At 70.3% G+C, this 12,980-nt stretch overlaps 1 protein-coding gene across 4 annotated transcripts; it reads right to left on the bottom strand.

Annotated features, from left to right (window-relative positions):
• Positions 1-1,188: 1,188 nt before the first annotated feature.
• ANKRD13D (ankyrin repeat domain 13D) lies at positions 1,189-12,834 on the bottom strand. 4 transcript variants are annotated; one of them, XR_012586929.1, is made up of 15 exons: positions 12,646-12,834; positions 10,589-10,724; positions 10,375-10,499; positions 9,975-10,020; positions 9,686-9,829; positions 8,594-8,783; positions 8,290-8,356; positions 8,094-8,175; positions 6,359-6,420; positions 6,122-6,252; positions 4,500-4,657; positions 4,256-4,359; positions 2,968-3,131; positions 2,706-2,785; positions 1,189-2,025 (listed from the first exon to the last, which is right to left on the bottom strand). XR_012586929.1 is itself a non-coding variant. In XM_074586445.1 (15 exons), exons 1-15 carry the CDS (start codon positions 12,733-12,735, stop codon positions 1,785-1,787), a joined length of 1,863 nt encoding a protein of 620 aa, XP_074442546.1. In that variant the 5' UTR covers positions 12,736-12,834; the 3' UTR covers positions 1,189-1,784. The 4 variants fall into 4 exon arrangements, 2 of the variants coding, with proteins under 2 accessions (XP_074442546.1, XP_074442547.1); XM_074586445.1 differs by having other exon boundaries at positions 4,256-4,402; XM_074586446.1 differs by having other exon boundaries at positions 1,637-1,911; positions 4,256-4,402.
• Between the last annotated feature and the right edge of the window lie 146 nt (positions 12,835-12,980).

Raw genomic sequence — 12,980 nt, 5'->3', positions numbered from 1 at the left:
CGTATCCACAGACGGGAACCCTCCGAGGGTCCCCAGCACCTCGGACCCCAACAGGTCCCCAGACAGGAACCCCCCCAAGGTCCCCAGCACCTGGGACCCCCCCAGCTATCGACAGATGGGAACCCCCAGCCGAGGGTCTCCAGCACTTCGGACCCCCCCAGGTCCCCACAGACGGGAACATTCCCCCCAGCACCTGGGACCCCCCCACAGTCCCACAGATGGGAACCCCCCAGTTCCCCAGCACCTGGGAGCCCCCAGGTACCCACAGATGGGAACATCCCCCCCCCCCAGCACCCGGGACCCCCCAGGTCCCCAGTGAGCAGGAACCCCCCGAGGGTCCCCAGCACCTGGGACCCCCCAGTTCCCCAGTGAGCAGGAACCCCCCGAGGGTTCTCAGCATCTCGGACCCCCCCAGGTCCCCACAGACTGGAACACCCTCCCCAGTACCTGGGACCCCCCCAAGTTCCCGGTGGGCAGGAACGCCCCAAGGGTTCCCAGCACCTGGGACCCCCCCCCCACAGCCCCACAGATGGGAACCCCCCAAGGGTCCCCAGCACGCAGGAACCCCCCCTAAGTCCCCACAGACGGGACCCCCCTCTCCCCCCCAGCATCTGGGACACTCAGGTCCCCACAGACGGGAACACCCCCCCCCAGTACCCAGGACTCCTCAGGTCCCCATCAGGCAGGAACCCCACGAGGGTCCCCAGCTTGTGGGACCCCCCCCCATGTCCCCACAGACAGGAAACCCCCGAGGGTTCCCAGCACGTGAGACCCCTCCAAGTCCCCAGAAACAGGAACCTCCCGAGGGTCTTCAGCATCTGGGATCCCCCAGGTCCCCACAGACGGGACACCCCCCCCACCCAAGTACCCAGAGACGGGAACCCCCTGAGGGTCCCCAGCGCCTGGGAGCAACCCCCAGGGCCCCACAGATGGGAACCTCCCAGGTCTCCAGCACATCGGACCCCCCACAGGTCCCCACAGATAGGAACCCCCCGAGGCTCCCCAGTACCTGGCATCCCCCCCGCCCCGCTCCCCGCAACCCCTCACCCTGGCACTGCTCCGGGTCCCTTGGCCGTGTCCCCGTGGGTGCCAGCCCACCCCGACCCCCTGCCTCGGCCCAGGAACCCTCACCCCCACCCCGGGAGGGGGGCACCCACTCCTGCCCCAAACTGGACCCAGGCACAGTCTGCAGACATCCATGTATATATATATATGTATATGTATATGTACATACCTCTGGGGCCCCCCGGCCCCCCCACTGCCACCGAGGGACGAGGCCTGGGGGTCCCTGCAGCCCCCAAAGGTGGAGGTGCCTTTAAACAGAGGTCAGCCGCGTCCCATGGGGACCCCCCGGGTCCGTCCTTCCCCTCCCCGTGGGGTCAACGTACACCACCGAAGAGGAGGAGGGCGGGGGTCCCTGGGGTGGGGGTCCTGGGGATAGGGGTGTCCCTGGGGTGGGGGTCCCCCAGACCAGGGTCGCTGGGCTGAGGTTGGAGCCTGGCGGGAGGGGATCCCGGGGGTAGGAGAATCCCTGGATCAATTCCGCCCGTGCGGGGGCTGTCCCCACGTTAGCGGGGGGTTGTCCCTGGCACGGGGGTGCCACCCCGGCACCAGCCGGTCCCCAGGCAGGGCTGTGCCCGAGTTGGGGTGTCCCGGTGCGGGATGGTACCCACGCCGGGCTGTCCCCGTGCGAGGCCGTGCCCGGCGGTGATGCCGGTGGGGTGTGCCTGTCCCCGCGTTGGGGTGTCCCTGTCCCCGCGGGGGGGTGTCCGCCGTCCCTGGCGCTACTTGTCCGTGAGGGAGAGGCGCAGGATGCGCTGCAGCTCCTCATCCTCCTCCCGCCGCCGCCGCTCCCGCTCCTCCTGCTCCCGCTCCGAGAGCGCCATGGCCAGCCGCAGCTGCTCCGCGAAGCTGCCGTAGCCGGAGGGGACAGGGGGGGTCCCGCCGCCCGCCCCGGGGGGGCTGTCGGCTACGGGGGGGTCGGCGCTGGGGCCGGCCTGCAGCAGCATGCTCTCCTGCAGGGCCCTGCGGGGACAGAGGGGCTGGCCACGCCCCCTTCGCGGAGGCCACGCCCACCCGGGGACACACCCAGTGCCACACCCATCTGCTGGCCACACCCACACCCGCCGATAGCCCCGCCTGTTATGGCCACACCCTTGGGGGGAGTGGGAAGCTCCTCCCCATAGGGTCCCTCCCCTCCAGGCCACACCCACTGGGCTCCTCCCTTATAGGCCACACTCCCAGGGCCACACCCCTCCAGGCCACACCCACTTCAGGCTACACCCCCAGGGCACTTCCATTATAGGCCACACCCCATGGTCCCGCCCTTCTGGGCCACACCCTCACGGCCCCTCCCTTATAGGCCACACCCCCCGGGCCACACCCCTCCAGGCCACACCCCCCATGGCTCCACCCTCCAGGCCACACACCCAGGACCCCTCCCCTCCTGGCCCCTCCTGGCCTCACCCCTACGGCCCCACCCCTCTACCCCACCCCAGGGCTCCTCCCCTGCAGGCCACACCCCCCACGGCCACACCCCCTCCAGGCCACACCCCCAAGGGCTCCTCCCCTCCAGGCCACACCCCCTCTGCCCCACCCAGACACCTTTACGGCCCCTCCCCTCCCGCCTTGACCCCACCCCCGGTCCGTGTGGGCGGGGCATCCTTAGACCCCGCCCCCCCCACCCTCGGTGGGCGGGGCCTCACCGCTCCAGCTGCAGCTCCTCGTCGTACGGGGGGGGCTCCGCACCCGGGCGGGTGTTGGTGAGCGCCTCCCACACCGTCACCTGGGGGGGGAGGGGAGTCCGAATGGGGGGCTGAGGGGCGGGGCCTGCGCCCAAGGGGGCGTGGCCAAGGCGGAGGGGGCGTGACCTTGCCCCCTGAAAGGGACGGGGCCATCCCGGTGTGGGGGGGTGTGTGTGTGTGTCTGTGTTTTGGGGGGGGTGAGGGGGGGTGTCGCGGTCCCCACCTGGTCGGTCTCGGTGCCGGCGTCCAGCAGGCTCTGCTGGATGGCGAACTGCAGCAGGTCGTCGTCCTCGTCCCGCAGGGGCTCGCTGCGCCCCGCGCCCAGCACCGTGTACCCCGCCGGCACCTCGAACACCCCCGCCTCCACCTCGCACGGGAAGGGCCAACCTGCCGACACACACACCCCACACCCCCCCCCCGCCCCAAACCCCGCCCCAGCCCCCCAAAACCCCGGCCCACGGGGGCGCCGTCAGCACCCCGCGGTGGCCCACGGCACCCCGTGGCGTCCCGCAGCACCCCGCGGCGGCCCTCGGCACCCTGCACCCACAGTACCCCGTGGCACCCCACGGCATCCCAGGGTATCCCGTGGCACCCCAGGGCATCCCACGGCACCCCATGGCACCTCACGGCACCCCCACAGCGTCCCACGGCATCCCATGGAACCCCATGGCATCCCACAGCACCCTGTGCCCACGGCACCCCGCAGCATTCCTAGGCACCCCACGGCATCCCACAGCATCCCGCAGCATCTCACAGGACCCTGCAGCATCCCATGGAACCCCACGGCACCCCACAGCACCCCATAGAACCCCGTGGCACCCCACGGCATCCCACAGCACCCTGCACCCATGGCATCCCACACCATCCCATGGCACCCCGCTGGTGTCCCACAGCATCCCATGGCATTCCACGGCATCCCGTGGCACCCCACAGCATCCCACGGCACCCTGCAGTGTCCCGCGGCACCCCAGCATCCCACAGCACCCCACGGCACCCCACAGCATCCCGGCGCACCCTGTGGCGTCCCAGAGCACCCCATGGTATCCCACAGAACCCCACGGCACCCCACAGCACCCCGTGATGTCCCACAGCATCCCGTGGCACCCCACGGCACCCCACAGCATCCAGTGGCACCCCACGGCATCCCACGGCACCCTGTGGTGTCCCGCGGCACCCCAGCATCCCACAGCACCCCATACCCACAGCCCCCCGTGGCGTCCCACAGCCCCCCGTGGCGTCCCACGGCACCCCACAGCACCCTACACCCATGGGGTGCCCCATACCCCCGAGCACCCCACACCGCCCTACCCCCCCACCCCGTGGCCACGCCACCCTGTGTCCCCCAGAGGTCCCCGACACCCCCCGGCCCTGGCACCCCACAGCACCCACCACCCCATACCCAGGGACACCCCCCGCCAAGCACCCAGCACCCACAGACACCCGGGATGGCCCCTACCCCCCGGACCCCCCTCAAGCCCCAGGGCACCCCACAGCAGCCCCCCCAGCCTCACCTCTGGCGCTGGGGGGTTGGGTGCCGGGGGGGTGGGCGCCGGGGGGCTGGGTGGGGGCGCAGACCCGCACGGAGCCCAGCGGCTGGTCGCAGCCGCAGAGGTTGCTGAAGGTGATGCGGGCGTTGAGCACGTGGAAGAGGGGGATCTCTGGGGGGTACAGGGGTCAGTGGCCCCGCCCCCGCATAGGCCACGCCCCCACCCCCACCGCCACGCCCTGCCACGCCCCGCCACGCCCCGCCCTCACCGATCTTGACGGGGAAGCCGGGGGGCAGCTTGAGGGTGATGAAGTCCCGCAGCTTGGCGAAGTGGGCGTTGGAGATGGCCATGAGGTCGATGATGGGCGTCACCTGCTCCGCCAGCGACAGCGGGTGCTGCTCGCACAGCCACAGCGTGGCCTTGAACCTGCCCGGGCACCGCCGTGGGCACGGGGACCCCCACAGCCACAGGGCCACCCGCACCCCGCACCACCCCCCGGGGGGGGGGGTCCGGCACCCAGCGCCACGTCCCCTGGGACCCCGTCACCACCCCAATAGGGTCCTAACACCCAATGCCACGTCCCCTGGCACCCCATCACCACCCCCGTGGGTCCCAAAACCCAGTGGCCCATCTCCTGGGACCCCTGTCACCATCCCCATGGGGTCCTGACACCCAGTGCCACGTCCCCTGGGACCCCGTCACCACCCCCATGGGTCCCAACACCGAGTGCCACATCCCCTGGGTCCCTGTCACCATCCCCATGGAGTCTCGACACTCAGTGCCACGTCCCCTGGGACCCCATCGCCACCCCAATGGGTTCCGACACCCAGTGCCATGTCCCCTGGAACTCTGTCACCACCCCTGGGGGTCCCAACACCCAATGCCATGTCCCCTGGGACCCCATCACCACCCCCGTGGGCCCCAAAACCCAGTGGCCCATCCCCTGGGACCCCTGTCACCATCCCCATGGGGCCCTGACATCCAGTGCCACGTCCCCTGGAACTCTGTCACCACCCCCATGGGGTCCTGACACCCAGTGCCACATCCCTAGGACCCTGTCACCATCCCCATGGGGTCCTGACACCCAGTGCCACGTCCCCTGGGACCCTGTCACCATCCCCATGGGGTCCTGACACCCAGTGCCATGTCCCCTGGGACCCCGTCACCACCCCCATGGGGTCCCAACACCGAGTGCCACATTCCCTGGGTCCCTGTCACCATCCCCATGGGGTCTCGACACTCAGTGCCACATCCCCCGGGACCCCGTCACCACCCCTGTGAGTCCCAAAACCCAGTGTCCCATCCCCTAGGACCCTGTCACCACCCCCATGAGTTCTGACACCCAGTGCCACGTCCCCTGGGACCCTGCACCACACCATGGGGTCCTGACACCCAGTGCCACGTCCCCCGGGACCCCGTCACCACCCCCATGGGTCCCAACACCAAGTGCCACATCCCCTGGGTCCCTGTCACCATCCCCATGGGGTCCTGACACCCAGTGCCACGTCCCCTGGGACCCCGTCACCACCCCCATGGGGTCCCAACACCGAGTGCCACATCCCCTGGGTCCCTGTCACCATCCCCATGGGGTCTCGACACTCAGTGCCACGTCCCCTAGGACCCTGTCACCACTCTGCATTGGTCCTGACACCCAGTGCCACATCCCCAGGACTGTGTCACCACACCCCAACAGGTCCCCCACCACCCCAGTGCCACATCCCAGGCACCGGGTCACCACCTCCGTGGGTCCTCACACCCCGGGGGACCGCGTCACCATCCCCGGGTGTCCCGCCACCCTAGTGCCGTGTCACCGCCCTCCGTGGCTTCCCCGCCATCCCGGTGCCACGTCCCTGTGACCACCGTGTCACCCCCCGGCGGGGGTGGCCTCACCTCTGCACCTTGCTGGACATCTCGATGGGGCGCCCGATGTTGCGGGTCTCCAGGTCGAAGTGGGGGTCGAAGTATTCCTCGGGGGTGATGGCCGTGGGGTTGGTGGGGCTGGCAGCCTGCAGCACGGGCGCCTGCGGTGGCACCGGCACCGCTCAGCCCTGTCCCCGGAGGACCCCCAGCCCCCCTCCCGGGTGACAGCCACCCCCCCCGCCCGCGGCCCCGGTCCCCACCACTCACCCCGTTGTGGGTGCCGTGCTGCTGGGCGATGCCCAGGAAGGAGTGGAAGGGGGTCTTGGAGCCTGGGCGGGGAGAGAGCGGGGGGGTCAGGGGTGTAGCTGTCACCGGTCACACCACGCACGGGGTGCCACGCCCGACGGGTGACACCTTGCACCCACGGCGACCCAGGCCTGAGGGGTGACACCTCCCACCCGTGGTGTCCCACACCTAGCACGTGTCACATCCAGCACCCACCGCGTCCCAGGCCTGACGGGGGACATCTCACACCCACGGTGTCCCACACACCTGACTCACGTCACACCCAGCACCCACGGTGTCCCACACCCAGTGGGTCACACCCCACACGTTGCCTTACACCTGATGGGTGACACGACATCCCGCACCCACGGTGTTCCATGGCTGACAGGTGACACCCAGCACCCACAGTGTCCCACGCCTGATAGGTGACACCCCATATGCTGTCCCCACCTGACAGGTGACACCCTGCACCCACGGTGACCCACGCCTGACAGGTGACATCTCCCACCCATGGTGTCCCACACCTGATGCATGTCACACCCAGCACCCATGGTGTCTCCACGCTTGACATATGTCACACCCAGCACCCATGGTGTCCCAGGCCTGGCAGGTGACACCTCCCACCCACGGTGTCCCACACCTGACACATGTCCCACCCCGCACCCATGGTGTCCCAGGCCTGACAGGTGACACCCAGCACCCACGGTGTCCCCACGCAGGTCACACCCAGCACTCACAGTGTCCCACATCTGTTGGGTGACACCCAGCATGGTGTCCCACACCCAATGGGTCACACCCCGCATGTTGTCCTACACCTGATGGGTGACATGACACCCCGCACCCACGGTGTTCCATGCCTGATGGGTGACACCCTGCACCCACGGTGTCCCGCACCTGACATGTCACACCCAGCATCTATGGTGTCCCATGGCTGACAGGTGACACCTCCCACCCATGGTGTCCCACACCTTACATATGTCACGCCCTGCACCCACGGTGTCCCCACGCTTGACACATGTCACATCCAGCACCCACGGTGTCCCCACACTTGACACATGTCACACCCAGCACCCGCACTGTCCCACATCTGGTGGGTGACATCCCGCGTGGTGTCCCACACCCAATGGGTCACACCCCACATGTTGTCCTACACCTGATGGGTGACACCCTGCACCCATGGCGTCCCACACCTGACATGTCCCACCCAGCACCACAGTGTCCCACACCTGACATATGTCACACCCAGCACCCATGGCGTCCCATGTCTGGTGGGTGACATCCTGCACCCACGGTGTCCCACACCTGGCACATGTCACATCCAGCACCCATGGTGTCCCCATGCTTGACATATGTCACACCAGCACCCACGGTGTCCCACGCCTGACAGGTGACACCCAGCACCCATGGTGTCCTGCACCTGACACATGTCCCACCCAGCACCCCCGGTGTCCCACGCCTGACAGGTGACACCCCACACACTGTCCCACGCCTGACAGGTGACACCCCACGCACCGTCGTCCCCCCCCGCCCCGTTGTGGTCACACCTGACACCCAACGTGTCACCCAAGTCCTGACACACCTCCCACCCACGAAGGGGGCGGGCCTTGCACTAGGGGGCGGGGTTTGCACTCGCCCGGGGTGGGGGGGGGTGGGGGGGTTGGGGGGCCACGTCCCCACTGCGAGGGGGGGCTCCCCGATCGGCCGGCGGGGCTGTCACCTTTGCTGCGTGACTTGTCCTGGTCAGAGAGATGCTCCGTCCTCGTCTTGGTCACCAGCTCCACGTTGCTGGCGCTGTACACCTGCCGCGGGGACACCATCAGCCCCGCCGGCCACCTGGGGGGGGGGTGGGGGGGGGGGGTTGTCCCCCCCCTTTGTCACCCCCTGGCTTTGTCCCCCCTTTCCCCGTTGCCCACCTTGGCCTCGTAGCCGCTGACCACCTCCATCTTCTCCGAGCGCCAGCCCCAGATCCCCGACTTGTTCCTGGGGAGGGGGAAGGTGTCACCTCACCCCCCCCCCCCGCCCCCCCGAACACGGTGACACGCCGCTCGCCCCCTCGCACGTGCGTTTCCTTCCCCCTTCGCGCGCCGTTTCCCCCCCACCCCGGCGCGAGCCCTCGCGCGGCCGCTTCCCGCAAGGTGCTGTGTCCCGTCCCCCCGTCACCGACCCCGACGCCATGGGACCACCACACGCCACCCCTCCCGGGGGTGACAGCCCCACCGCTCGAAGGCGATGTTCCTGGTGTCGAGGTGCGTGGAGACGATGGGGGACGTCAGGCGCCCGGCCACGTGCTCCTCGGAGGGCTGCATGGCCGCCAGCAGCAGGTCGGGCTCGTGCAGGGCCAGGGCCAGCGTCTCCGTGTAGACCACCTGCTTGTCGTGGTCCACCTCCATCACCACCGCCCCCTCCTCTGCGCCACGGGGACACGCGTCAGCGACCGCCCCCGGCCAACCCCGCCACCCACATCCAACCCCGGGGGCTGGGGACCGCACTGTCCCCGGGGCTGGGGACCCTCTGCCACCGCCACACCCCCCCCTGCCCAGGGGTCACCGCGTCTCGGGGGCATCTGGGGACCTTGGGGAGGGTCTCGGTGGGGAACTGTGGGGAACTAGGGGTGGGGAACCCCCGGTGTCCCCAAGGTTTCCTCAGTCTTCCCAGTGCTCCCAGTCCCCCCCCGCCCCCCGGCCTCCCCTAGTGCTCCCAGTGCCCCCAGTCTCCCCAGTCCTCCCAGTCCCCCACGCCCCCGGCCTCCCCTAGTGCTCCCAGTCTCCCCAGTCTCCCCAGTCCTCCCGGTCCCCTATGCCCCCCGGCCTCCCCTAATGCTCCCAGTGCCCCCAGTCTCCCCAGTCCTCCCAGTCCCCCCCACGCCCCCCGGCCTCCCCTAGTGCTCCCAGTGCCCCCAGTCTCCCCAGTCCTCCCAGTCCCCCACGCCCCCGGCCTCCCCTAGTGCTCCCAGTGCCCCCAGTCTCCCCAGTCCTCCCAGTCCCCTACGCCCCCAGCCTCCCCCAGTGTCCCCAGTCCCCTGTGCCCCCAGTCCCCTAGTGGCCCCGGTCCCTGCAGGGGACTGGGGGGTCCCTTCATGGGGCTGAGGTCCTTGGGGTGGGTGAGGGGGTGGCTGAGGTGGTCCCCAGCGCCGCTGCAAGGTGTCCCCAAGGGGGTCCCCGGAGGGGATTTGGGGTCCTTTATGGGGGGAGAACCTACAGGGGAAGGGGGTCTGGGGAGGGGGGGGGGGTGTGGATCGCCGGGGTCACCGGCGGGTCCCCGTGGGTGTGTGTGTAGGGGGGGTGGGGGTGTCCCCCCGGGGGAGCCGACCTTCCCCCTTGAAGATGTAGCTGCGGCGGCCGCGCTGCCACGTCATGTGCTCGAAGCCCAGCAGCGTGGTGTCCACCCGCAGGCTCTCGCCCCGCTTCCAGACGCGGTAGACGTCGCTGGGACACACCTTGGAGACCAGCGGCACTGCGGGCACGCCGGGCACCTCAGCGGCACCGCACACGGCACTGGCATGGCACGGGGGGGGGGGATGGAGGATGGGGGGATGGGGGTGGGTGGGAGGGGGGCACGACACACCCCTGCAGCCCCCTTCCCTCCCGGCCCCGCTCACCCCAACTGGTGAACTCCCACTTCATCTCCACGTAGAAGTCGGCTGCCTGGAGGAGACAAGGTGGGGAAGGCGGGGTGGGGGGGTCACGGAGCGGCCACGGGATGCGATGGGGGGGGGGGAGGTCCCTGCTGGGATCACCGGGGAGACGGGGTGTTTTGGGGACAGCGATCCCTCCTGGGGGTCCTGGGGTGGGGATCGTGTGTGGGGGGGGGGGACGCCTGGGAGAGCGGCGTCAGGGAAGGGTCCTATGGGAAGGAGTGGGGTTGTGGAGGAGATGGGGGGTCCTGGGGAGATTTGGGGGGGGGGGGGGGGGTGGTCCGAGGGCTCCCCTCTGCCCCCCACCCCCCCCCTCCCCAGCCCCCCAACCCTGGGGGGTGCCCCGGCGGGGCAGGGCCCCTACCCGTCGCAGTTTGCTGAGCAGCTCGGGGATGCCGGCGAGCCGCCGCGTCGCCCGCTGGTAGTCGCGGTACTGGAGCACCAGTTGCACCATCTCGGGGTCCCCCGTGCTCACCGCCTCCTGCAGCACTGGGACACGGGGACACCGGTCACCCCCAAACGCCCCGTGACCGGTGCCACCCCCTTCCCCCCCCTCCCCCAGCCCCCTGCCCGCATACCCGTCCAGCCGTTGGCGTTCTCCCGGCCCACGTTGGCGTTGTGCCGCAGCAGCACCCGCACCGACTCCAGGTGGCCCAGGGACACGGCCAGCTCCAGCGGGGTCCGGCCACGGGGGTCCGTCAGCTCCACGTCGTGCTGAGAGGAGGGCGGGGGGGGGGGGTGTGTGTGTGACACAGGCAGAGGTCACCGCCACCAGCCCGGGATGGCCCAGGCACACCCCCCACCCCCCCCCAGTGTCCCCTGTTCCCCATCCCCTGTCCCCTTGTCCTGCTCCCGTCCCCTGCGCCGGTTCCCGGCCCCCCCAGGGTGCCTGTCCCCCACCCCGTGCACCCACACGCTCCCAAGGCCCGGAGAGCCCTGGCCCCCGCTGGCCCCTGGCCCCGAAGCCCCAACCCCTCCAGCCCCCAAGTCCCCCTGTCCCCCACTCACGTTGTCCCAGTGTCCCCAGACCCGTTATACCCCCAGTCCCCTAATACCTCTGTACCCTGTCCCAGTGCCCCCAGTCGTCCCAGTGCCCCCGGTCTCCCAGCGCCCCTCTGTCTCCACTGCTCCCAGTCCATTATGATCCCAGTACTCCTGTCCCAGTGCCACCAGTCCCCCCTCCAGTGCTCCCAGTGCCCTCAATTTCCCTGTCCCCGCCTCTCCCAGTACCCCAGTCCCCCTGTACCTCCAGTGATCCTATCCCAGTGCTCCCAGTTGCTTCCAGTCCCCTAGTATCTCGGTTCCCCCAGTCTCCCCCAGTGCTTCCAGTGCCCCCAGTTTCCCCTAGTGCTCCCATTCCCCCCAAGTGCCCCCAGTCCCCTGTGCCCCCAGTCTCCCCTAGTGCTCCCAGTGCTCCCAGTCCTCCCAGTGCTCTCAGTGCCCCCAGTTTCCCCAGTGCCCACAGTCCTCCCAGTCTCCCCTAGTGCCCCCAGTCCTCCCAGTCCTCCCAGTGCTCTCAGCGCCCCCAGTTTCCCCAGTGCCCACAGCCCTCCCAGTCTCCCCTAGTGCCCCCAGTCCTCCCAGTCCCCTGTGACCCCAGCCTCCCCTAGAGTTCCCAGTGCATCTAGCCTCCCCAGTCCCACCCAGTGCTCCCAGTCCCCCCCAGTGCTCCCAGTCCCCTAGTGTCCCCAGTCACCCATGCCCCCAAGCCTCCCCTAGAGCTCCCAGTGTCCCCAGTCCTCCCAGTCCCCTATGCCCCCAGCGTCCTCTAGTACTCCTGTACCCCCCATCTCCCCAGTCCTCCCAGTGCCCCAAGTCCCCTGTGCCCCCAGCCTCTTCTAGCACTCCCAGTGTCCCCAGTCCCCCCGAGTCCTCCCAGTCCACCATGCCACCAGCCTCTCCTAGCGCTCCCAATGCTCCCAGTCTCCCCGGTCCTCCCTGTGCACCCAGTCCTACCAGTGCTCCCAGTCTCCCCAGTCCTCCCAGTGCACCCAGTCCTACCAGTGCTCCCAGTCCTCCCAGTGCCCCGAGTCCCCTGTACCACCAGCCTCTTCTAGCACTCCCAATGCCCCCAGTCCCCCCCAGTCCTCCCAGTGCCCCCAGCCCCTCACAGTCTCCCCAATCCTCCCAGTGCCCCCAGTCCCTCCCAGTCCCCCTCAGTCTCCCCAGTCCTCCCAGTGCCCCCAGTCCCCCCCAGTCTCCCCCAGTCCCTCCCAATCTCCCCAGTCCTCCCAGTGCCCCCCGCCCCTCCCAGTCCCCCTGTCTCCCCAGTCCTCCCAGTGCCCCCAGTCTCCCCAGTCCTCCCAGTCTCCCCAGTCCTCCCAGTGCCCCCAGTCCCCCCCAGTCTCCCCCAGTCCTCCCAGTGCCCCCAGTGCCCCCAGCACTCCCACTCCCCTGCCCCCGAGCCCCACGTCCCCCATTCCCCCCCTCCCCACAACCACCACCACTCCCGGTTCCCCTGATCCCCGCGTCCCCCATTCCAGTTCCCCCCCCGCCCCCATCTCCCGGTGCTCGACACCCCCCCCGCTCTCCCCCTCCCTCTCCGTGTGTCCCCCCCCCCCCGCGCCTCCGCTGCCCGGCGGCGGGTGCCGGTGGTGCCGGTGGTGCCGGTGGTGCCGGTGGCGGCGGCGCGCACCGTTCCGGAGCGCAGGGCGCTGTCCAGCGCCTGGTGCCGGTTGTGCCAGACGAGGCGGTGGAGCGGGAAGGTGTCGGCGGGCCGGGCCATCCCGCCACCATGTCCCCGGGGCCGCGCGGGGCAGCGGGCGGGCGGGCGGACGGGCCGCAGCGCCGGGCCTGCCCCGCAATGGCTGCGCGCGGGGGCGGCGGCGGCGGCGGCGGCGGCGGCGCAGCGCGGCGGCGCGGGGCGGGGCCGGCACCGGGCACCGGACACGGCGGGGCACCGGACCCGGAACCGGCACCGGACACGGCGGGGCAACAGCACCCGGAACTGGGCACGGCGGACCGGGCACC

The sequence above is a fragment of the Larus michahellis genome, chromosome 4, assembly GCF_964199755.1.
Source record: "Larus michahellis chromosome 4, bLarMic1.1, whole genome shotgun sequence".
NCBI classification, from domain to species: Eukaryota; Metazoa; Chordata; class Aves; order Charadriiformes; family Laridae; genus Larus; species Larus michahellis.
The sequence above is the reverse complement of the archived record's forward strand: the minus strand, read 5'-3'. Positions and strand labels throughout refer to the sequence as shown.